The 27427-nt window shown below is 32.5% G+C and overlaps 1 protein-coding gene across 1 annotated transcript in view; it reads left to right on the top strand.

Moving 5' to 3' along the window:
- The window catches only part of LOC111055273 (meiosis regulator and mRNA stability factor 1), a 58307-nt gene extending 45614 nt beyond the window's left edge, over positions 1-12693 (top strand). The window contains exons 23-29 of the mRNA XM_039434310.1: positions 210-474; positions 1608-1685; positions 2172-2269; positions 3320-3409; positions 8145-8324; positions 9478-9640; positions 12175-12693. Of these exons, the coding sequence (XP_039290244.1) occupies positions 210-474; positions 1608-1685; positions 2172-2269; positions 3320-3409; positions 8145-8324; positions 9478-9640; positions 12175-12218 (918 nt within the window). The 3' untranslated portion in view covers positions 12219-12693. The remainder of the gene's footprint in view (positions 1-209; positions 475-1607; positions 1686-2171; positions 2270-3319; positions 3410-8144; positions 8325-9477; positions 9641-12174) is intronic.
- The last annotated feature ends 14734 nt before the right edge of the window (positions 12694-27427 follow it).

Genomic DNA, 27427 nt, shown 5'->3' with positions numbered 1-27427 from the left:
TCTGCTACTAATTCGGAAATAGATCTTCCACAAGATTTAAACTTCAGGCGCTCATATTTCAAAAAGTTGGAATGATAAAAGAGATTTCACAAGAAATTTGTCCAATTTAGGTAACTTGATAGTACTCAAATCGAAAAAATCGGAATACTAGCTTTACACAACCTCAACTATGATCTGTGAAATTTAAATTTAATTTGTGATTTTGGCAGGTAATACGCGATAAGGAGGTGTTTGTGCAGCTGACCAGCCTGAAGCTGTTCGCCCTGGAGGTGTACCGACTGCTGAGCGCATCCGAGGGACGCATGGCCGTCAACTGCTTCGAGGCCAGCTATGCGCGCTGTTTTGGCAGCACTGTGCAGCCCAGCCTGTACGGGTGTGCCAACCTTATAGCACTGCTGCAGGCCATTCCGCAATTTGTCATCCTGCGCGGCAAGGGGCCGAAACGCCTCATTCTGCTCAACAAGGCATTGGCTGGTCAGTTTTCAACATTCACTTTATACATTTTAGTATTTTCCCAATAGTGTTCAGTATTGAATATTAATTACTCTATTATTTATTATCTTGTATTATAAATTGAGGTAATAGTTTTGATTTGCTGATCTCATTTGTAATACTGAAACTGAAAAATATGTAAAACAAAAGAATATGAAGAGAAATAATTGAAGAGGAATGAGGAGTGAAGTGGAGAGATGAATATTGATAAAATTTAGGATTATAGAATAGAATAGAAATACTTATTAGCCGATGAATAATTAAAATAGTACAGTTGGCCATGTAACATTTATATGGATTACAATCCGAAATACGGTACATTCATAAGTATAATACGTTAACGAATTACAACAAACTTTTAAACATTAATCAATATAACATAACAATTATTATATAATTGAATCAGTGATCTTGAAATAAACTATTTACAATATCACAAGGGGGATCAAAGAACTCTCCAACATTGTACAGTGGATTTCCTAAAACCATCCTTTTCACATTAGTTTTGAAGACAGATATACTAAGATTCCAGCGGGATGGAACACAACGGTAATTTATTGAAAGATTTTATTTATAGGACCTCAGATTGACACTGTGAATAAATGGATGAAGAAGCACAAAAACCAAGAAGAAGAAGCAACTGCAAGAGAAAAAGAAGAAGCAGCAAGAGAAAAGTGGGAAAGAATAGAGAAAGTAGTAGTAGAAGAAGAAAAATTGAATAACTAAGAGAAGGAGAATGCATTTATGTATTTGAAGTTGTAATCAGAGCCAGCTTTTGTTCTTGGTTGAATCGGGAAGCATTGGTGTTATTCAGTAATTATGTTTAAAGTGAATCCCACTATGGAATAAGTTTCTCAAATTTATTATTTCCGATTTACTTTCTACGTATTTTTTTTGCAGCCGAATACTCAATTTTGATTTGTCTTGTCTTTAATGGAACTTGTTTGAAGTATTTAATGTTTATTTGGAATAAGGGAAGCGCTTGTACTGAAATAAGTATTTGAAGAGGAGAAAATCAGCGTAGAAATGGAAATATGGAAATCTATGAATCTTTTTACAGTATTAATTTATCTATCATTGATTTGTTTGTGTATATTTTAATTCATTTTTTCCAGTTGCTGGTATAACACTGCCCTGTGGATTAATAAGGAATCCGATTAGAAGCAGTTCTGCGTGTGAATTAGAAAATAGAGGTAGGTTTTCTTAGAAAATAGTTCATTTACATTATGTAACTTGTTATAAAATCAATCTTCAGAATATTTGAACCTCCACTTTTCTTAACATCTGTACCAATGTTCAGTTGATCTAGACTTAGATGTTGATTAAATTATCTTTTACCAATTTGCTGATTCATATTTTTCTTCTAGTACGATTTGTAATATACTGAAATTATTTCTCATTCCTCAAGTTCATTCGATTAGCAGTTGTATGCGGCTAGTCTTTTTCTTTATTTTTGTGATAAATGCTCATCATTTTCAGTTAATCATTTTGAAGCATTTTCAAATCATTCTCTCATCAATTTTTCAAAGTTGAAATTTGTGTAATATATTGTTTGGCTTATTACGTTTTCATTATTGTTTCAATTTCCATTAAAAGAGTAATGCTATTTGAAAATGACAACACTTTTTGTTATAGATGATCATAATTTGTGATGATAATTGTTTATTTTTTTAATCTAGGTCCTCAACAACCATGGCCCGCCCCTCCCTCAGAAGCTTTGAGTGGATTGCGCTTTCCTCAGAGTGATAGTGAAGCGAAACCTCAAGATGATGAAGAGGTATTATAATAATTATAACTATTCTATTTCTTCCACATTCAAAACTGATACAATTTCGTAATAAGCATATTATGAAGACTATAGTTTGAATTTACATATCATTTTCTCATAAACCGAATCGGTCAAAATGTCCAAATGGTCCAAAATGTCCAAAATTATAGATACAAAATTGAATCTATTTTAAATCTCTCCAAATTGATATTTTTTTGTATGATCGGTCTGAATATACTTCACGATCGGAAAATGAGATGAGTTTCATTGTTGAATTTCATATTTTAGGATAGTCTTTTTCTCAAAAAATCTAAATTATCAAAATTCTCACAAATTTTATTACAGATAATAATAACCAGCCAAATGTTGTTTTACAATGAGAGCAAATGTTGAGTTATACATTATTAATACCGGTAGTCGATTCATCTTGAAATGTATACCGGTAGTCGAGAAATGGATATCAAAGTAAGTTATTCTTAAGTTGATATTTTCATTACTGATAAAACTGAATTTGTTCCAAATTGGCGTCATTCTTTTCTTGATTTAGTGTGATGAGTATTGGAAATATGATGACAAAATAGGCCGAATCTGATAGAATGCAGATGTGTTGGAAGTTGAGCTCCAGTTCCTTCGAAGCGATTTGCTTTCTATTTGATCAAACCCAACCGGAAGCGAACTAATTGACTGATTTCCAATACAAATCACCAGTAATTATTCAAAACCGAAAAGGTTACTATACCATTACAGATTCAATGCATATAATAAGTATTATTCGAAATGAAGAAATAGAAGAAGTTTGGGCAGTAGCCTGTTTTATTTTCCTCTTCTGAAGATTGCATTTGATTGTTTCATCAGATAAATGAATCCAACATAACAAAAGGATTACATTTTTTGTAACCATAGATCATGCATGATATCCTTTATTTGCTTATACTATGATGGAACTAACAAAAGGGCAAAGAAAATTGAAAATATTTGGTAGAATCGAATAATATAGTTAATTCGCGGTCACATAAAGGACAGAAATGAAAGGAATTATAATTTTTTGTGTTTTTACAGATTTGTGAGGGTGAACCGTTTACACCGAAAAAAGAGTGGAAAACGACATGGCCGAACTTCAATAGAGCTCAAGAGTCTGGTGGAAAACAGGTAACGTTTATAATAAGCTTGTCTCTGTAACTGTATCAGGCTACCTTGCAGATGTAGATTTTTCTAATGGTTTGCTACTTCATTTTCTTGTTTTTGTCTGCTTTTCTTTTCCTCTTCTTTTACTTTTGAGTAATCCCCATTTTTTGCTTCTTCAGTTTTTATGTTAGATGGAAGTGGTAGATACAGAGCAGTATGTCAAAGCATGCGCTGTTCTCACTTTTACTTCCTAAATTAAATCACTGCTTTTTGATAACTACAACTGAGAACTAATGCATTTGTAGACAGACAGAAGCAAACATTCCTACCATTAATTATAATAAGCTATTATAACTTACTTAGGCTTATAATAAATAATAGTGAGTTTATCAAGAATATGGGACCAAAAGCTATAACGTGGCTCTCAAAGTATTTTTCTGGAGTAATGGTTAGAGCCGAGCTCCCCAAATCCTGGAAACAAACAAAGGTCGTAGCAGTATTGAAGCCAGGAAAAGATCAAAGAGACCCAAAAAGCTATAGACCAATAGCCCTGTTGTCAGTTGTGTACAAACTTTTTGAACGAGTCCTGCTGACAAGAGTCGGGAGCAGAATGGATGAGTGTTTGCCAGAGGAGCAGGCTGGTTTCAGGGAGGGTAGGAGTTGTGAGGAACAAGTATTGGGGCTCACAACTCACATCGAGCATGGGTTTGAGAGAAACCTCAAATCAGGAGCCGTATTTCTGGACCTTAGTGCAGCATATGACACAGTGTGGAGATCTGGTCTTCTTCTGAAGTTAGCAAGGATCCTGAAATGCAAGGCAACCATCAATCTCTTTGGAGCTATATTGAGAGACCGTACATGCAGAGTGTCTCTTTATGGTAAACTTAGCACTATAAGAAGATTACAAAATGGTTTACCTCAAGAATCGGTTCTTTCACCAATTTTGTTCAATGTTTACACTGCAGACCTGCCTGTTACTCAATCACGCAAGTTTATTTATGCCGATGACATTGGGCTTGTTTCTCAAGGACGAAGTTTTGAACAGCTCCAAATTGTGTTGAATGAGGATTTAGAAATAATGACAGAATACTTTCAGCAGTGGTTCTTGAAGCCAAAACTGTCTCAACAATATTCCATCTCAGTAACCAGCATGCAAAAAAGATAATTCATCTCAGGCTATGTGGCAAAAGAATATCTCATCAGGAAGCTCCCCGTTACCGAGGAGTCAGACTTGATAGATCCCTCACATATCGACAACATCTGCAGGGGTTGAGAGATAAACTGAAGATAAGGCTAAATTAATATCATCAGCAAACTTGCGGGAACAACCTGGGGTTGTGACATGAATGCCCTTCGAACATCAAGTCTTACACTTCTGTACAGTACAGGGGAGTACTGCTCTTCTGTCTGGGCTCGCAGCAGACATGTTGAGAAAATTGATACAGTTTTCAATGAAACTATGAGGAAGATTAGTGGGACATTGAGACCAACAGAGACTGAGTGGTTGCCTGTGCTTAGTAACATCATGCCTCCAGATCTCAGAAGGTTGGAGAAGAAGAACAAGTTTATTTCCCAGTTGCAACATGAGGATCTCCCAGTTTCTAGAGATTTGGCTAACCCTCCACCAAGGCGCCTCAAGTCAAGAAGATACTTGAGACTTGATGAGCAGGGGGAAATAAGAAGTGCGAGGGAGTTATGGAGACTGAGATGGTTGCAGGGAGAGGTCAGGAACAAAGGCCTTGTGGATGACCCTAATGACATTGTTCCTGGCACCCAGCTGAGACGTAGACAGTGGTGTGGCCTTATCCGGTTCAGGACGCAGGTGGGAAGGTGTGCTGAGCTGATGACAGCATGGGGATACACCTCTGATCCTCTGTGCCAATGTGGACGAATTCAATCAATGAATCACCTGATATGTGAGTGTCCACAACACTCCTATCATGGAGGGCTGACACAAGTTCATGATGCTGGAGAAGAGGCATGTCTGTGGCTCCACAACTTACTAGATTCCATTAGTATTTAACATATCAAGTGTAAAATTATGTTTTTTCTAACTTAGGCCTATGAATGCATATCCATATATATATATATATCTATATATATATATATATATTATCCAAAATAATATATATATATATAATATATATATATATATTATATATATATATATTATATATATATATATATATATATATATTATATATATATATATAATAGTACAAGTCCTATCAATCGCTCATCATTTTTGATTGATTGAATCAGTTGTATGTTCAAGTTCTTCTGTTGTGTCTACAATTTTCTTCATTTTCATAAAAATAATGATTCTGGACCTTGATGTCAGCTTCCTTCATATTCATCATGTCTTTTTATAGATAACTAGCCGGCAGGCTCGCTTCGCTCGCCGTATATGTGTAACCAGATGATTCAGACCCCGGGTGGATCATCCAGAAACAGGATTAGCTGGCTTGCTTCTTCGTCGCCTACTGCATTTTTCATTTGAGCTTTCTTCCTTCCGTCAAGAAGTCAAAAGAGACTATCAGGCTTTAAGCAATCACCAGTTTTCTTTGAATTATGTAGTGCAGGCTTGCAAAAATCGTTATTCTTATCAGAATTGATAAATATTTTTTATTTCTCAATTAGAGACTTTTAGGTTAGGATATTATGAGAATAATTGTATTTCAGCCTAAATAGTTCTTTGAAATTTAAAACAGGAATAATATGGAGAACTTAACAAAGATATCTAACCTTGAATGTATTTGATGAATGAATTTCCTTGAGAAATGTAGAAAAATACTTTGAAAACGGAATGGAAAGCTTGAGAAAAGAAACCCTCTAAAAAACGCTGGGGAAAGCTTGGAAAACGCAGTAAAACCGCCCATCTTGGGCGTATCTTTGGCGTAATAATTCTGAAGTCCTCTCAAGACAAAATTTCTAGACCCTTGCTAAACTTCTGTACTATATCTGAACATGATCTGCCAATTAGTTTTTGAGAAAGCGTAGAAAACGCTCGAAAACCGCGAAACCTAGGCGTTATTCCAAGACCCTCCCAATACAGATCTCCCAATCTCAGATGAGCTTGTGTACCAAATTTGAACATTTTCTCTCGACTAATTCTTGCAAAATGTGAGAAAACGCAGAAAACCTGCTACGGAACGCTGGGAAAACGCAGTAAAACCGCTAATCTTGGGCGTATCTTTGACGTAACTCTGAGTCCTCTTAAGAATGCATTTCTAGACCCTTGCTGAACTTCCGTACGAAATTTGAACATGATCTGTGAAATAGTTCTTGCGAAGGCCTAGAAAACGCAGGAAAAACGCTCAAAACCCGCCAATCTTGGGCGGAACTGGTTGGTCTAGAACAGCGTCAGACAAGTCAAGGTGATGTTCAATGTCTCATGTCTAATGTATGCTTAAAGTACTATTCATGCTGTTTCTATTTGTGTTGTATGTTTAATATCTCATGAATTATGCTTAATGTAGTGTAGTATCCATGCTGTTGTAAATTGCGGAAAATTATAAGAATTTCATTGTTTTTTCTAAGATTGGAGACTCCAAATGATATTTTATTGCATGTATAAATAAAATAAATAAAAGTATAAGTTAGATAAATATTTCCTCAAATGGAGTTCAAACTAAACAAAATCAATTAGTCTAATGATAAAAATTATACTCCCAACTCTTGGAAATTGACAAAATTATCAATCTGCTAAGTCTATAGAAATTTCATGAAATGTGTTGTTTCTGTACTATGTGAAAAGTAAAATTCGCAAAGCCATTTACATTTTTTACCAATTAAACAAAATTCTATCACTAAAAGAGCTACAAAATATATATTTTTCTTATGTTCAGTCACTTATCGAAGTGGGAATTTTAGCTTATGGGGGTGCCTATAAAACATTACTAAAACCCTTGGAAGTTACACAGAAATCTATTATTAAAACAGCATTAAGAAAACGTATACGCACTCCTACTGATGACATTTTTGAAGAATTCAATGTTTTAAGTATAAGGCAAATTTATGTAAGAAATATATTATTATACATGTACAAAAATCATAAAGATATGTTTAAGAAAATTGAGCACAGCTATCGAACTCGTTCGTCAGAAGAATAGGAATCCAAGTTCCAAGGCTAGTCAAAACTCATTCCACTACTAATACTTATTATATAGCACACAATCTGTATAGAAATCTGCCTGAAAATCTACGTAATACCGAACGTGAATCCAAAAATATTTATAAAAAAATGTTAATGACTGGTTAAAGGAGATTGGGAGGACAAATATAGAAGTGATAATTCTTTCATTGTATAAATAAAGCAAATGTCGTGTAATGATAGTCCAAATTTAACTCTAAATGTTTACATCTTTTATACTTAAAATCCTTTGAACTTCAAATTTTCTCTGATATTAATACCTGGTTTACCCAAGAATGTGATAGATGCAAGTATGGGGACAGTCCGACGTTAGCCAATCATCGCCAAGACCCTCTTCCACACACAGGCTTTGCCTTTGTGGAGAGTTTTCATGATGTTTTTTAAAATATAATGTTGTATTTTCTGGAGCTACGATATAATAACAACTAGATTTAGTTATAATGATTAATTTATTAGTTCAACTGTAAGTTTTATTTATGATTGTTTGGTTGCAGAAGATGTAACGTTGTTGTATAATATGAATATTTGTACCCTGAAATCATGATAATAAAAACCAATTTGATTTGATATGCTTAGCTGAATGTGTGTGCGTTGTTCTGTATCTAGTCGTTCGTGGTGCACCTGCCAAAGTTCACCACTCCGCCACCGCTGCTCGATTCGCTAGTGTCGCCCTGCAAGTACCTGCTGCCGGCCAATGGCGGACTCTGGCCCCGCCCCCTTCCCCCCGACCCTTCCCAACTACCAATGCCCAAACTGTATCTGGATGATAGCACCACTATTCCAACGGTTAGTATTGTAGTCCAGTCTGCACTATATACATTGGTGCATGCAATTTATAACCAGGTGTACCTGGAAATCTATGGGAGATAGAGCGCTCTACCTGATGGCAGGTTTTAGAGCACAACATTACGCCCAGAGGGATTTCGAATGATGCATTTCAATGGTGAAATTCGGAAGATATTGTTGATCAAAAACTAAAATTCATCAAAACTTTTTTTCTTGAAATTTCACTCATTTTTGAAAAACTGTAACTCAGTACCCATTGAAGATAGAGATAGATAGATATAGATAGAGAGCTTTGAATGATTTCATTCTAAGGTAAAATAAAAGCAATATTATCAGTTCCCCATAATTTTATATCACCTTAATATGGAGAAATTCCACAATATCTCTGTTCATAGTGTAAATTTGATTTAATTTTATTCACAATTTTATAATAAAAAAATGCCAGAGCAAATTTTTCTGTCCGACGACTGGATTTGGCGGAAATAGCTGAAAACTGGATCATGATCCGAAAATTTTTGGTCCATTCTGTATCCAGAACAAGGAAGTTTTACATGAAAAAAAATTGGTTCTGGACTTCTCTTATGTATCCAAAAATATTATAAAACATCAGAACTATAATATAAATTGCAAGCACATCCCCTTGTCTATATTGATTGAACTTTAGTCACAGTTGCAATATAATAATTCAGTAAGACCATATAGATATATTTCAACTTGTTCAACATTAGTAGCTTTAATTACAGTAGAGGAGCAGAGAAAATTGCTCATTTGGTTAAGTTATATCAAGAATGTACAAGTATAATTTATTTTCTTGGAGCCACATATCGACTGTTATAGGACCATTGTTCGGTCCTATCGTCTCTTATGTTGTAGATTGAATTAATCAATCAATTCGTTCATTTCACAAACGAACACAGTATAAATAAAAATAATACAAAATTATAAAATAAATGATAAAATATGAAATAAAAGTGGGGATAAGCTCTAGGCATAAGCCCGAGTGGGGTCTACATATAATAAAACAAATAAAAATACTCAGAGTATTAGATTGGATTAGGTAGATTAAAGTAGTGAGATTGTTTGTATAGGATTGAATGAATAAGTCACTCACTAATATACTCATTACTCATATTAATATTGTTGTTTTGTTCAGAGTGACAAGAAAAGCCCGGCACCTGCACCACAAGCCACTACTGCCACACTGCCAACTGAAGCTGACCTGGTGCAAGACAGCGAGGGCTCTTGCTCGGGGTCTGAGCTGAATGTCACCGACCAGGCCAATGTCAGCACCACTAGCACTGGCAGCAATGTTAGACGTGAGTCTCATCTCACTATTCATTCATTCATTCATTCATTCATTCATTCATTCATTCATTCATTACTACCTATTTAGTTACGTGGAAAAACAAACAATGACTTTGGGCAAAGTATACAACCATAGAGAAAATATAGCATGAGATAACCCATGGTATAAGTGGTTAATGTTTCAAATTTCAAGCCGATTTTTTGTGAACTAGAGGTCGGTTTTCGTTTGTGCGTAAACTTCCGATGTCGACATCAGGCATTGTTGTTTGATGACATTCGTATTGCCCAAATTTTAAATGTTCTAAAACAATTGATCAAATAAGTTATAATAAGTAACTAATAAGTTATCTGTGCCAAGACCTACAAGACATCAGACCATAACATTGACATCGAGTTTTTCCAAAATGACGGACTCTGTGAATAGATCTGCAAGGCATTGTGACTGCAAAATAGCGCTTGTAAAGCGAGAGAAGATGATTTTTTAATCGTTCGTTTATGTTTAGGCCGATTGTTCCAGAATACGGAACATTATCAAAATTATAATTTTCATATTCTACAATAATAGAAAATGAATTTGATCTTAAAAAGGTACGTGCTCCAGGATTTAAATCAAACCGCAAAAGTCTTACTAACTTAAATATAAAACTTTTAAATTTCTAAACAACGCCGTTCTTAAGAAAAAGTGGATAAAATCTATTTGATTGGAAAATTTATTAAAGTGTGATGTTGTGTATGTTCAACAATATTCAAATGAATCAATACAAAAGTTACATGTGTGAACATTGTACACCAGGTCTATAACTTCAGTTACTTACAATAGATAATTTATTGATAATCACAATAGAATTCATTCACTGAAATTGAAAATAAAAGACGTTAATTATCTAGATGTAAATTCAATATCTTTCGAAGTGAGCATTCAACGATTTGCTTGAAAAAATTAGTAAGAAAGTGATGTCAACTGTCTTCCTGAAGTTTAATCACGTTCATTATAATCTTAATTTGAACTTGAACATTCTATTTATCATTAGGTCAGTATAATAATGCAGTATACGTCTCATAATTGGTTACAAACACAAACAATTATCATATATTATGATAATAAACATACTTTATTTACTCATAACACAAAGTAAACAATAATAGCAGACGTCTCAACTGTCAAACATTTCGGCCATGTGAGCGGCCATTTTGTTCAGATGTTATGGTCTGTATGTCTTGTTGGTCTTGTTTATGTCTATCATCTAAGAATCGAAACATATAGAATACTATCAACAATTTATATATTATATATTGCAATTTAACATTATAAGCCTAACCTCCCCCATAACTAAACAGCATTTTTAGGCTATTTAGACAAATTGAAATCTACCCAATCTGAGAGCCACACCCTGTGGATGTCGATGACGGCATTTACGCACAAACCACAACTTACCTTTTAGCCGATTACGGTTGGCTACTGTCTATTATTAAAGTTTTGGCCGGGTGAGATTGTAAGAACAGCACAGTATGACAGACTACCAGCGTCACATAGCTTCACGAAAAATAAATACTAGGTCTATCGGCTTGAGTTGACAGTGAAATAAACTCCCTATATCTTCTTATGCAATCTTTTCTCTATGATACATTTAAAGTTGGGTAAATGGTTTGATTGTGTGGTCAACCTGCCGTGAACATTGATAACGTGTGATAGTGCGCCTAAAGGATAATTCCCACATATTAGTAGCAGTTCGTGTTTAGTCCAGTGAAAATACTTCCCATCAGTTTTAATAGCCCAGCGGCGTCTGAGTGGGTATGGTCCCATTCAAGGGAAAAATATTTTCACTGAACCGGACACGGTGCCTTAGACTGACCGAGGTTCAGTCTAAGGCACACAAATACTGATCAGGCGTTCCAAATTCCACGTTCTATCTATGGACACAGAGGCGGTCAAATACAAGCGTTCTTATTGGATTTCTCAATTGAAGAAAGACAATATACTATGAGACAGACAGCTTGTATCTTTAGCTTCAGTATCAATTCAATATGATTATCGTCTTTCTTTCGTACTAATTCAATTCAATCTTCAGTTTCCATGTATTGAGTTTCTTCGGTACAGTATTACCAATAACGTGGATCTTATAATGCATTTAAGATCAGTAAACTGTCAATGCATATATCAGTAAACTATCAATGCAACATTCTGGCCATGCTCGATCTGAAACACCTACTGTTTAGATTAGCGTCCATCACAATTCCGTATGTGTACGGCCCTGTGACTACATCTTCTCCAAGCGAGGTTTAAGAGCAAGATCTATCAACATCACTCTCTATGAAATGAAAAATCAATTGAATATGAAATGACGTCAGAATGCAATTTATACCTCCCATCAGATACAGGTGAAGCCATACCAGGATAGCAGTCAATATGCGCTGCCCTATTCATAAATAAAATAGCAGTTGAGCTGAAATGTTGAAACTATCAAAGAATTATAACACTCGTATTTTGAAAAGTTGAAATTTTTTTAAAAATCTAGTTTTATAAAAAAATGTTTTTTTTTTTTAGGTAAACTACGTCTGGCCGCACATTTTCAAACTCCTTTGGAGTGAACTATTTTTTGTACTTTTTCTACTAAGTCTACCAGAAACTTTAAGTCAATTTTTAATACACTTAGTTTGTAATGGATGTTTTCTGTACTAGAGTCCTATTTCGAGCGAAAATAGCAAAATGGTTTATAAAGTACAATTTCCTTTTTCAAGTTTCCATCCTAGATATAAAATGTTTTCAAAATAGTTGATATTGTAGTCATATTCTAGACTATCAACTATTCTGAAAACATTTTTTGATCGAGGTTTGCTGAACATAGAATGTCTATGATGAAAACCTTGAAATAGGGAATAATAGTGTAGAGTGTATGTACCTTATCAACAGTCAATCAATGTTTCCATCATAATTTAGTCTCTCTATATACAATTTTTGCCATGTTGGATCTATGTTTTTAGAATAATTAGTACCTAGTGTACTGGACAATTATTTGAATTTTCTATCATATTGCTATTGTCGATTTTATTTTGTTCAAAGCTTGAGCCAACTGGATATGCATTTTAATCTTGCTTCTATTGGAAAGGATACTTATAATTTTTTCCTGCATTTTAAAGTCAAGCTGAATGGAAAACTCATTAGATAGTATATTTTGGGATTTTTACTGCATTTTGAGTTTGATTTTCTTGAGCATCGTTGGCACAATAATTGTATATATCAATGCTTCAGTAATATTATATTACGATGATGCTGAACCCTGATGGAAGCTTAATTGCATATTTCAATTGGTATCCTCTATTGTACAGTATTTCCGATTATCTCAATAACATTTCTCGCTCAGAACGCTATCTTCAAATATATGCATTATCTTCAGCATGATGACAATGGAAAAAGGAAATTTTTGAAGATAGAATTCTGAGCAAAAAATATGATAAAATAATCGAAAATATAATATTAAATATATTAATTGAAATATACAATTAAGCCTCCATTAAATACTAAGGAAATCAAACGAGAAGCATCATCGTGGTTACAATATTACTTGAGCATTGGTTTCATAGATTTTATCTTAATTTATCGTAATATTACCTTATCATAGATTAATCAATTCTTATTATAATTTAATCTATCATTATATTATTTTGTTTTAAGTAACTTTCAATTTGTTCGTTGTGATGTGATGAGTTTAGTAATTTTTTCATAAAGTTTGATAATTTCTCACACTATATTATATTAATGCTGGCTAAACACAACGAAAATAGGTTTATTTATTTTATGCTTCAATAATATTCAATTATTCAAAAGGTTTCCCTTACATTTTTTTGTAGTTATATTGGAATGTTAGTGTTTTATAAACGTTCAAGAAAGCAATTTCCATAGTTTAATCCAAGAATTAAGTAAATTTAAACCTTAAAACACAACTTTTAAGCTGTTGGCTTACATATCATTAGAAGTATATTTCTTCAAACAAATTTCTATATTTTATGTATTAATATGCAGCTAAACATTTTATTGATCAGAATTGTTAAGGTTTTTTCAATTTTTAAAAATTAAATCTATTAATTACAATTGAAACTTTATTGCTTGAAGGCAATAATCAATGTTTCTCCATATGTTAAACGTTAGCGAAGTCTTGAAAGAGAATGTAGACCATTTAAAATGTTTTAGATAGTCTTATAATTTTTTTAATAATAGAAAACTTCCTAAATTTGAAATCTAGTTTAATTGCAGGATACAATTCAGTTTTTGTCAACTTCTTAAAACATTGCGTTGTACTTGGAATTTATGTTTCAATTTCTGTTGAAATTTATGATGTTTTAACATTTTAGATTTGAAAATTATGTTTGAGAAATGGAACTACCATCAATTTATGCTATTAAAACTTTCATTTTTCTACTTTCTTTGCACAAGTAAAACAGTTTAGAAAGTATTATCGCTTTCCCAAAACTTTAGATTTTCTGATTATCTCAATTATTGTTTCTTACTCCTTGAACAATTTACTTATTCAATCATTCAGAATTTCACATTAATTATGTAAATAATATACGTCATAAGTGATTTTTGCAGAAAGACATAATAGATGTACAAAAGTAATATACATTGAATCTAATTATTTTTAAATCATTGCAAGAAATGAGAATAGTTTATATACCTATATATATATATTTTATACATGTGAATTAATGTGTATTGATATTGCCAGAAACCTGTATGTGAATCGAAGTGTTAGTTGTTATATTTTATGTAATGTGTTTCTCAGATATGTACCGTACATCCTATACTAGTCTTATATGTGGAAATAGTATAATATAATGTATTCCTCAATGTAGTAGATAATATTTAAGATGTTCCTCTTACAGATTTGTAGTCTTATGTAAGAGAAACAGTTCCACACATTCGTTGTCATGCAGATGATTTACAGACTTTACAGTTTATCTTACAGATTTTTAGATGATTTCAAATGAATGCGCTATTAATTATGATTATTTGAAATTAAGGCATCAATATCAATGATTGCTTGGGATAAACAAGCAATAACTTAGTTAAAAAAGCATAACTAGTTAACAAGCATAACTTGGATAAACAAGCATAACTTGTTTGCTCAGTTTCCAAATCTTAAATCAAGAATTGAACAACCATCCTCGGGACCTCATAATCATAAAATTCAATCAAGAATTGTTCACTTCTTACAATTATTTAGATCACTACTTATAAATATTGATAATTATAAATTTCAAGATTAATGATGATCAAAAGTTGATCGCTTATCAAACATATACAGCCTTATTCCAAATGATGGACCCATTTTCAAAAATTCATCTTTTACTGTAGTACTTATCCGAAATGAACAATCCTTATACCAATTGAAAGAAAAAATTCAAAAGTTTTTTTTGCAATAATTACCCTAGACAGCCAGGTCGCTCACTCAGTGAGAGAGGTTTTTGACTTGAGTCAGTCAGTCGGGAAATTTAAGTAAACCATGAGTACTTACTTACAAAGCCCAATGGACCTTGGCCTCCTCAACAATTTGCCTCCAATCATCTTTATCACTTGCTCGCCTCTTCCAGTTTAGCACTATCAAGCACGCCAGATCTCTCTCCACATCTTGAAGCCAGTGGGCTCTGGGCGACCTCTTCTCCTAGTTCCTTCCATTCGTCCAATAAGCATATGTCTCTGTATTGTGTTTTGCTCCATTCGTTGTACATGCTCCAGCCAACTAATTCTTCTAGACTTTATAGACCATGAATACAGTACTTGATATTTCAGGATTACCTTTTTAAACATTTGGATTCGAATGAATTCTATTCTCAAGGTTTTAAATTGAGTACCTACATGGTGTTATTTGATTTAGTTATATTTGGTAGCGGATATCATCATTTCATTCAATAATTATTATACAATCAATTGTTCATTCATTGCAGAATCATAATATTGTTCCGGTTTTCAATAATTTGTTCAATTTTATTCTTTTCTATTGATATGGTTTCCAGTTACAGCAGAACCTCTCGAATCCGTCACCTTGGCAATTAGAATACAGTCACAGTCTACATCGTATCATCAGTAACAAGTTCTAGTCATTGCTGAAATGCCCTTTTATAGTGATATTTGCAATTTATTCAAAACTTGATAACCGTTGTAGCCGGTTATACAGTATTTATGATAAAAATAATATAATTTCAATAAAATGCAAGTAGCAAATTCTCCTAAAAATACATTTTTAAGGCGAAATTTGCAAATTATTACAACCTCGAATACGGCTGTGCACTATTATACCGTATAATAGTTTATCAGACGATCTATTGTTTGACATATTGTAAGAAACAAATAATAACGAAATAACTAGTTTTATTGAAATTACATACTAGAAAAACTGTTATCCTTTTTATTGAAAATTTTAATAATATTATTTTTCATCAGATTACCCAAGTGCGGTTTCAAGAGGGGTTCAGTGTTTCTAATATACTCTATTTTGAAAAATATTTTAGGTTTCGTCTGTTTTCATCTCAAAATCATTTTAATGATGAGCGTTTGTTCAACTCAACGAATAGGCTAATTGTTCATTCTTTTGGATTTTATACCACTCATAAAATTCAGTTTTCAATTGATTTATTCTGAAATTTATTGAAAGTTTCATATATTATTCAGTAGCAATATCATCTCGCTCTTTATCCCAAGGAAAATAGCATAGATATTGATATTTTCTGTGCTCCTGTTATTTTTAAGGATTCTTTATCAAACTATTTCATTTCAATATCAGTGTTATACCATCAAACATCACAAATTTGTTATTTGTTATAATCACCCTCATTTATATTAAATGTTGAAAATACAGTCGAACCTCTCTATAACGAACCTCCATTTGACGAAATCATCTACATAACGAATTTTTACCTCGTCCCATGACATTTTAGAGTTTTGACTGCTTATTTACCTCTAACGAATTTCGGACCTCTCAACAACAAAGTTTTCTCTTCACTTCAACATGAAAAATATAGTGTGTATAGGAAGCAGACGGTCATTTTGAAGGAATTGTTTAGTTTCAGCAGAAAGGTCAATAGACTAAAAATTATGGCAATTCAGCTAGGAAGACGATAGGGTGGTTAGTCAATAGAGGTTGAAACACATGTCGGAAATTGAATACAAGTTACTAATAATAGAATTTGTCATTCGTAGACCAGGCAGGTAAACGACTGGACATTCCCATTTTTGCTTTTGTCACACATTTCAATTCTTAGAACTGACTATGATGGTGATGACTGTTCAAAATTACCAGGCAAGGATTGAAACTGTAAAATAGTGTACCAGACAAAATTAAATGAATGTGAGTCGTTCATTGAATTTGATGTTTTATTCAAATGCAAAATTCAACTGAAAATTACTCACTTTTTCAAATAAAACTTAAAAAAATAGGAAATTGAGTTATAGTATTTATAGTTAAGTTATTGACAAAATTACAATGTGTTTTGTTCAATCTAATAGCATTGTAAAAAGTAGTAAAATAAATTTGATGAATGAAGTTGAAAAATATTGCTACCGTACTGAGTATGTACATTGATTAAACTCTACTAATAGTACAAATATTACAAGCTTTCTGGGAATAATTGGCGAGTTTACTTACTTATTTCATTCTATAAATATTCAAAAAACATGTTTTTTTTATTTCAAAACAGCATGAATTTTCAAAGTTCCGTATTATTATTGAGGTACCCTACCTACATTAGCGATGATATGTTTTATGTACCATATTCATTTATTTACCGCTGTGATACGATATTACAAGATCTATAAGATCGTGGCAGTAATCTTGACAGAACAACCTCTCAATAACGAATACCTCTCTGCAGCGATTTTCATCTCAGGAAGGATAATCGAATTTCGCTATACAGAGGTTCGACTGTATTCATATTATACGGTCATTTTTCGAATCCATTTTCGTCTGAATATAACATGGATCAATCTATTATATACTGCTATTTTTCGAATTTCTTTTCGTCTGAATATAATATGATCCAATCTTATCTACTATTTCTCATTCACTTGCTACAATGTCCTACTAATTTAGGTTGTTTATGAATTCTATGTTAGTTTTGTCGTTTATCGTTCCAATCTCCAATGGGTATAATTTTTTACAAAAGCCCATTAGTAAATCTACACAGTTTCAAGTATTGATGTCCTATGTTAGTAATATCAACTGTGATAGTATAATACTCTATGATTCATTTATGTAATATTTCCATGATTACTCGCGCTTTGCGCTTTATGAGCTCTAATCATTCTATGATTCATTTATGTAATAATTCTATGATTCATTTAAGTAATAATTCTATGATTCATTTATGTAATAATTATATGATTCATTTATGTAATAATTCTATGATTCATTTATGTAATAATTCTATGATTCATCTATCTGTGTTATATTTGTTACAATCGGCTTTAATTTAAGTGATTATACTTGTTGAATGTTATTGGAATAATAACGATCTCATATTATTTAATTGAACACTGTGCATTACAAAAAGGAAACATTTTCACCTATATTACTTTATGTATGTACTTCATGTCTTATGTAGAAAGAAAGAAAAAACTATGTTGAATGTTTGATTGTAACTATTTTGCATTTCAAGATACTCGATCATATTGTGATTCAGGAGACACTTTTTGTGAGCTCTTTCGTAGAGCAATTTAGATCATTTTTTGAAGTGTATGATATATTTGTTTGTTGTATGTCATTTGGTTACATAATTTTAGCATCAATCCTGTTTTTGTAAGATAATTTTTCCTAGTTCTTTCTTGCCCCCAAACTTTGTTGAAAATTTTCTTCTGTACATTGTATAAAAGTTGGCCAGATAATGTGAATTACTATATTTATATAGCTCGTCAATAATTCACGGTTCGAATACAAAAAGATACGATTCATAGATAGGCAGTGCTATCTATAAAATTTGATTTTTCTATAATAATAATTTGCAACTAAAATTGAGAAATCCCTGAATCTTTAATTGATGGTCAATACCCTTGTTTTGTTTGTAATTGAAAACATAAATAACTGGAACTTACTTCATCTATCTAGAATTTAATTAGAATATTATAAATCTTATTCATTTATACAGACTCTAATAACAGGTTTATTGGAAAGGATGTATTGAATTACTTTTGATTTTTTTATTACACTAAAAATATTTTTCCAACTTAATTTTTAACGTATTATAATTAAACTTTCGTTTTTATATTAACTTTACGTTTTGTTCCGAAAATTCTATATATTTTTTAATGTGTATCCTATATTTAACGCTTTGATTTTATATTTTCAAGGAATGGAAAGTGTACAACTAGTATGTAAATTTTGAAAGCAATTTATCAATTGTAAATACTGGTTTCTGTGTTCAAATGATTGGTTTTCATATAGTATTATTCATCATCTACCATTCATGAACAGTAAACAGTTGTATTTCTTGCTTTGAATGACTATATTAATATATATTTTGAGTAGTATTGCCGTAAGCCAGCTCATGTTCTTCTATATTCCTAAATGTATTACTAGATTGGGCTAAGAGAGTTCTTCAAGTTTCAATTAATTTTGAGAAATTTCTTTGAAGTAATACTAAGTTTGGCTTGAATGAATTATTTTCTTACAGCAATTCATTTTGCTAGATTGGTCTAGGAAAGCTTTCTAAGGGTGTGATCACATTGGATGCGTGTATGTGCAAGTAGACCAATAGACCAATAGCGCATATGAGAAGCAAGATCTGATCTGGAAAGAGCAATAGGAACACTCACACTGAACACGTGCACTTGCCTTGCACTGCACATAAGTGCATCCAATGTGATCATACCGTAAGAATCAGTTTTTAATTGGAAAGGTCCCTAAATAATGACACTCCATTGTTATTAGAAAAATACGTGTTGCTGGATAGGCAAATGATAGGTAGTTTTCAGTTTTAATTTTAAAAGATTTCAAAACGAAGATACTTTTTATAATAGATTGCTTTCATAGAGCAATCTATATCGCTTTTGAAAGTAGTTGTGTAAATACAAACTCCTAACCTAGCGCCGCAGTGCAGGATGGTTTCTTACAGCTTGGCGTTGTTGTCATTCGAGATGGGTGTCTGGCTTGGAAGTGTTTCGGCCGCATTGCAGGATGACTGTTAACGGTTGCCGGAAGATCAACAGCTGGATTTTTTTCGTTATTTTTCGTGATAGAGAAATTCTGATTGCAGATTCGTTCTCAGTGACCCCAAGTTTAGCCAAAAGGCTCAGAATGTCAACAATGTTTTTAAATAATTAAAAATCATTATGAAAAGTCATCAATATGGTAGTACACCACGTTTCTGGGAACCTTTTACTGGTGACTGGAGTTATTATTGGCACACAAAAATCAAAATAATCGTGAGAAAGAAAACTGCTGATGAACGCGAATAAGACCGCCACTCCATTGTTCTATTGTCTCGGCTGCTTGGCTGAGCCTGGCTGGAGGGATCAAATAACCGACTGGTTTGATCTTTCGTCTGTCCGCTAGGCGGAACTACGCCGACCATTGCTGGGTGGAAGATGTTACTGCGGCCGCTCGCATTCCCACCAACGCAGCTATTATTTGCTGTCTCAGCGCCTAGTCCGATTCAGCCAAGCAACCAGCCTGCACTGCGGAGCTAGGTCTATTGCTAGATTCCTCTACGAAAGCCATTTAATCCTCAATCAAAGTTTTAACATAGTTCAATTTAAACAACGTTTGAAGTTAAAATTATGATAACTTGAAACAATATTTATTTTTCAAGAAAGCCAGGAATTTTTCGAAAAATCTTTACCTATTTCAATTTACATGTTGGATGTGTCTGATTTTCTCGATTGTATTAATTAAATGCGATTCAGATTGGAAACTTTTTCGGAATAAGTGATAGTTTTGAAAAATGTATTTCAACTGAACATTGTTTTAGTCTGTGTGGTTTGTATAGCTAATTACATTCAATAATGTAATGTTTTATAGGTAAACATGTATATGAAATGAGTCCTAGGTTTTTTAGATTCCTGACTTCTTGAAAAACTAGATATTATGAGGAGGATTGGTATAATTATCTAAAAAAACAAATTCAAACACAAAAGTACAACTTTTATTATGAATAGAGTTACAGAATAATTATTCCATATAATAATGATCCATTATAATGTTACCTGTTTCCATTAATATTATGTTAACATTGAAATAAATCGCATAATCCCAAAAAATCTTTTGTTAAAGAAACAATTTTGTAAAGATTCAAAGCAAGAAAACAATTATTAGGCCTATTGTTCAATATTTTTGAAATGATTCAAATAAAAAAAATGATTATAGTACAATGAAATTGAATGGAGTAGAATAATAGTTCTTATCTTGATAGGAAATCATTAAATTGATCAATAATACCTTTTTGATTATATAGATAAGATGTGACTATAAGAACGAGGAGTTGATCTAAAACTTTTTCTCAATATGACAAATGCCAAATTTTGAAGAAATATTTGCGCTTAAATGAGTACCGTTATTAGATGAATACTTGATTAAACTGTTGTCAATGAATGCTAACATTTCATTTTATTAATTGACATTTTATACCGTTTAATCTTATTTATTTTATTCTACTGTTTAACATTCTATTTTGGTTTCATTTCATCAATAACATCATCACAAAACAGCTCTACAGTTCTACAGAACAACTATTTTTTTAATTGGGAAAACCAAAACCTATTACATTTATGTTATTAACAATTTTAAAATGAAAAAAATCACTTTTATTTTAGTTAGATTCACTTTTTAATTTAGTTTTATAGTTTTAGTTATAGTTGGGTTTTATCACTTTGGACTTTGATTTCTGTGATTTATTTTATGTTCATTATTTAGATTGTAATTTTAGTGTAGTTTATAAATGTTGAATGCAATGGACCCTAGACTATACCATCAATATCTGTCATATTATAACATCAATGTTAATAATGTATCATATCTTAATTAGATTGTCTAATACATTTCCGTTTACCAATATTGGTTATTCTCTAAACATCCAGATAAAATGCTGAAAGTTTGCATCATCTGAGAATTTTTAATTAATCATTTAAAATAGCTGACGATAAAATCCACAACACTGAACCAAAACTCAAAAATAGAGTAAAAACTATTTAAACCTCATCAGGTGTTTGTATTCTAGATACATTTATCTCTTTTCTGTATAGGGCTACTTGTAAAAAAAGGAAAAAAGGGTACTGAGATTTTTATTTTATTTTTATTTATATTCTAGATACATTGTTTAGCGAGGATATATTGAAAGTTTTGAGCAGACAAATTATTATCAAACAATTTAATTTTCTATTCATAGACAGAGAATCTTCCAAATAGTAATACTTTCCCCACCAATCCAATAGTCATATTATTACCACCCGCAATTCTCACATAATAATTGTTCATACTAATATGTTGATGATTAGAGAATTAACAAAATATATTAGTGAATCGCATCACTAATTAGTTGATCGAAAATATTGATGTTTCATATAAATATTGATTGATTGGAAATATTCATCTATTGATTAATTGGTATGTGGTCTCCATAAAGGGTCTATATTTCAAAAACACTTATTTGTTTTATCAATACCGTATATTTTTCATTTTATCTGTGAATATCACAATAGTGACTTATCTTCTTTTTTCCTTAGTTTTTTAAAAAATAGTTGTTCAATTGATAAAAATACAAGCTAATGTTGGTTGTTGTATGGAAGTACTCAAATCCTCATTGTGTATGATAAAAGGCTTGAATGCTGTTATCACTACTAAGTAATACAAAATAATTATAATTATCAATATATTGAACGGTAGGATTAACAAAGTTTTGGTTTTTACTTCACTTCCATTCTTTGTATTTGTAATTCCATTCTTCTTGTACCTATATTATTTGTGATATATCTGCAATCTTAACAACAACACACAAGTATTATTACTATGTTATATATTATGGACACACTTAGTTGAATCCTAATATAACCCAAAGAACCAAAATAGTATTGGGATTGGGGTGTTATTAATTGCGAGGCTACTTTTTTATATCAAGTGTTTTTGAAAGTAAGTTCAAGGATCTTTGAAAGAAATCGTTATAACGAGGGATTCTATTTATGTGGTCCGACTTGATAGATATACCGCAATATGGTTCCCTGAGTTAGAAGGCTAGAATGTCTATAGCTTATGAACAGAGCATGTTTTGTTACTTGACATATTGTACTGAAATTGAAAAGACATGACATTCTATGGGCATTGAGAAGTCTATTTTAGCGATTAAATTGAGTCTAATATGCAAGTTTGATTATTAACTATGCATTTACCTTGTGTGATATGAATGAATTATCAAAAAATAGGCTATTGTCAAAGAAATTAAATAGACATTTTGTATTGTATATCACATAGGCTACAGAGCTTGAATTTGGAATAAATACAGTTGTAGTAAGACTTTGAAAATGTTTGGTGTTTGTCATAGTAGAAACATACATTCTTCAATAGGCCTATACTAGCTGTCAATGATGTCTGTCATTGTTTCGGGAATTGTCGCTGGATCGACTCAATATATTATAAATGATAGATCCTTTTCTTTGAATTGGCCATTTATTAAGAATATAATTTTATACAGTACTAATGTAATTACAATGCAGTCTAGTGGCCCTCTACTGATAGGCAAAGCTAAAAGATCCGGACTGTACTTTAATTTATTAAACATATTGTAACCATGAAATTTCTTAATTATTTGTAGCAGAAAATGTTATACAATTTATGCAAAATTATGCAATTTTTCATGTTCATAATTAATTGTTTTCGGATTTGAACAAAAGTAACTAAGCTTATACGGTACCGTATAGTGTATTTCCCATGACCTTCATTGTATTTTTATTTCTTGGTTGTATATTGTGTAGTACCATTGTGTCAAATGAAGAATAAAGTTCAAAAATGTTTCTGAATAGATTATTTTAGTGTTTAATTTTCCTTTTATGAATTCAAGTTTCATCAATAAGGTAAAATAGAATAAAAAATATTCAAGTTTCATCAATAAGGTAAAATAGAATGAAAAATATTAAACGATAGCAAGAGCGTAGCAAGTCGTCCATCCATTTGTGGGTTTGTTATAGTTCGACTACTTTCAACTACACATTTTAACACATTAAATTACAATAATCATTTAATATCATGAGAACCAAGCAGAGAAGTCGTTTTTGAAAATAAGATTTTTCTGATTGGCTTTCTTGGCATTTTTTCTATTGCGGATGATACGATACGCCATGAGCTTTTTTTGCTTGTGCATGGGTAATGGAAAATTCGTAGCTGAATTGATGAGATAATCAAATGTCCATGCAATCGGAGGGATTCGAACTCATGAACCAGGCGGTGTTTGCAGACCTAAGTTTGTAACTATAGAGAAAATACTTTTTTGTTGAGAATTTTCAGCTATGATGAAGATTATCTAAGTAATTCTGACAAAATAATAAATACGAATTTTAACAATGTTTTAATTGTTCATGTTTCCTAGACATTAGGACACAAATTGATTGAATTTTACAAGACAAAATTTTCCCAAGAGCAAAGCACGGGTTACCTGCTAGTCTTAAATCATTTTTTGCGAGTTGTCCAGCCCGAGTAGATGTAAAATAAGAGTACAAACGCGTTTTTCCCTCTGAGGGAAATTCCCCCCTTTTTTATTAGGTTGGCAGCACCTTTCCTTGTGGTTCGTGTCAACTGGTCAACTCAAGAGCTCTGCTTGGATCACACCAGCACGTCTAAACGTCTACTGACAACTTAAAACTAAGAATTGTAGGTTTATTGTAGGTTTCTCTATGTAAATGAATTTTTAAATTTAAGACTTCTAAACTCAACTGTGATATCCTTTGCAGATGATACTGCAGCTATTTTTCACGGTAATTCATGGAATGAAGTTCATACTATAGCTGAAAATAATATGCTTTCAATTAAGAAGTGGTTAGATAAGAATACCTTAAGTTTAAATATTGAAAAAACTAATTACATAACTTTCTCTGCAAATAGAGTAGGGCAGCCTAATGAGAATCAAGATTTGAGACTACATTCTCAGTGCAATTTAAACTTGGGTAATTGTGATTGTCCCACCATTAAAAAAGTCAATAATACTAAGTATTTGGGAATTATAATTGATGAAAACCTTAAATGGGATGTTCATATTGAATACATATGTAGAAAAATTAGATATTTATCTTTTAAATTTTACCAAGTTAACAGAATTCTTAATTAGAACCACCTGAAAATGATGTATCATGCTCTAGTCAAGTCAATTCTGCAGCATGGCATAGTTGTTTGGGGAGGTTGTTTCATCTGTCATTTTGCTGAATTATTTGTAGCACAAAAACTGATAATTAAAACTATATTAAGCAAACCCAGGCTCTATCCAACGGATATGGTTTTTAGTGATTTTGAGGTCATGACTATACGTCAATTATACATAAAAACCGTAATTGAGTACTTAATAAAATATAGATCCGATTTTCCTCTCACAATAAACTCTACTCTTAATTATTATAATCTAAGGGCCACTGCTAACAAATATTTAACCTATAACACTAATATTGAATGTATAAGGAGGCAATTAATTTACATAGGTACTAAAATAATAAACCTCATTCCAAATCACTTTCTCATGGACAATAAGATCAGCAGAAAAATTAAACTGGATATAAAAAACTGGACATACAGTAATTTCTTCTTCCATTTAGATATATGACTCGAGATTTCTGCTCCAGCATTTTTTTTTCATTAGTTTATTCATTTTTCAGTGGACTCGCTTACCTTATTATTAAATATAACTGATTTGCGCCTTGTATTTTATGCAATGTAAACTTTAATGTCCATTTAATGTCCCATTAAAACAATAGGGCCATTCAAATTTCCCGCCGCTTCTTGCCTCTCTATCTGTCATGGCTGCCAATAATGTGTAAATTTCCTCCTTTCCAATTATTTTATAAAATATGCCTTCAAAAACAAACTCATGTTTGTATTCGTAATAATCCTCCATATTTGCATTTAGTTGTGTTGTTTACTTGACTGCAGACCAGAGCAGACGACGCGAAACTTTCAACCAATAGGAGCGCTCCGATTCCGGGTGACTCGAGCTAGAACTTCGTAGCCCGTACTATTTGGTCGGGTCACGATTCCTGACCCGGGCTAGAAAAATCAAAGATGGCGACCGGGTGATGAACTGTCAAAAGCTCCCATGAAACGCGGGTCACCTAGCTCGAGTCACTCGAGTCATTGGAGCAGTGTATCCCTGAAGACGCTCAGTCATTGGCTCATCAATTGATGGTTATCTTCAGGGATACTTTTGAGTCAGTGACTCGAGTGACCCAGAGCCGAACAAAATGGCGGCTGACCCGGGGCAGACTAGTGATCCCATGGAACGACAACCAGACATCGACCGGTCGATGCGGTTTGGCGCGTACTTTTGAATATTCGGATGGCGCGAATATTTGAATAAAACACACACACTGGTGTGACACTAAAAGTAAGTTGTTTTGCAAAACAAACATGGCTCATGCTGTAATAAATGAGTTTATTCTAGGAGAATTGGATAAGGAACAGAATAACAATAATAATTATTATTATGATGCACCAAACATTGTAGGGCCAGTTGCTGCGGTTGTTGTGGAGGAATTGGGAAATCCTTTAAGGGTTTTCAATGAATTATTCCAACAGGAATGTATAATACGAGACCTCACAACTTGGGTTATTTTGAAATTATAATATCACTTTATAATATGAGTGAGTTTAAAAGCCATTTTAGAATGTCTTAGCAAACCATGCAGATAAAAGATTCCATACTATTATCATCAGAATCTTTCCACTGAAATTTTGTAAACATGGTTAATGTAGCATTATTCTATTCAGGTCACCTACTGAGAACATACCAAGTGGGTCGCGGTGTAGATTTTGGATTCTTGTTTAATAATCATTATATATTATGGGACCATATTTTTTGGCGTCATCAAAGAGACCACTGGACTAGTCTTCATTGAATGAAAATAATACCATTCTCCCTAGAAATATATTTTGGCTGCTTTTAAATTGTATAAAAATGAAAGAAAAACTTATTTAGTCAAGTTGTTACTCATCTCAAGTAACTGGTTTGTTATTTTATTCGAAATTGACTATATCATTTTTTATGATGGAATCAGTGCTGTAGACTATTTCAAATTATTATCATTTATTTCCAATGACCAGGCATTCCTGGATAGATCGATCACGTCTTCAGTTATAGGATGGTCATAGTTGACTAGACCCAACTATAGGCCCGCCACAACGTAGACCCACGCTAATCCATGAAAAGCAACCCACGCCGTGGGATGTTTTGTAAACCATTGCTAAGCTTCTCCAGACATCTGTGTAATACATGCAATGAATAATCCACTTGTCAGCTGATTGATTATGAATAATTCTATAGCAATGGTTTACAAAACATCCCACAGCGTGGGTTGCTTTTCGTGGATTAGCGTGGGTCTACTTTGCGGGGGGCCATATGAGCGTATAATAGAGGTACTGTAAGATATAGGCCATACGAAAAACCAAACATGGTGTATTTCAAATCGAAAATTGGTGGATTGTTTGTTTTTTTTTCATTAAATTGCAATTTTACAAAGATTAACATCAACATTTTTAGCTGCTCTTAGAAGTTATAGGAAGGAGAATTAATCAGCCTGCTAATATAAAAATACCTCTTGAGGAGAAAATACTTTTTACAGTTTGGAT

Source organism: Nilaparvata lugens, chromosome 8 (assembly GCF_014356525.2).
Source record: "Nilaparvata lugens isolate BPH chromosome 8, ASM1435652v1, whole genome shotgun sequence".
Classification (NCBI taxonomy): Eukaryota; Metazoa; Arthropoda; class Insecta; order Hemiptera; family Delphacidae; genus Nilaparvata; species Nilaparvata lugens.
This window is presented reverse-complemented; position numbering and strand designations above follow the sequence as displayed.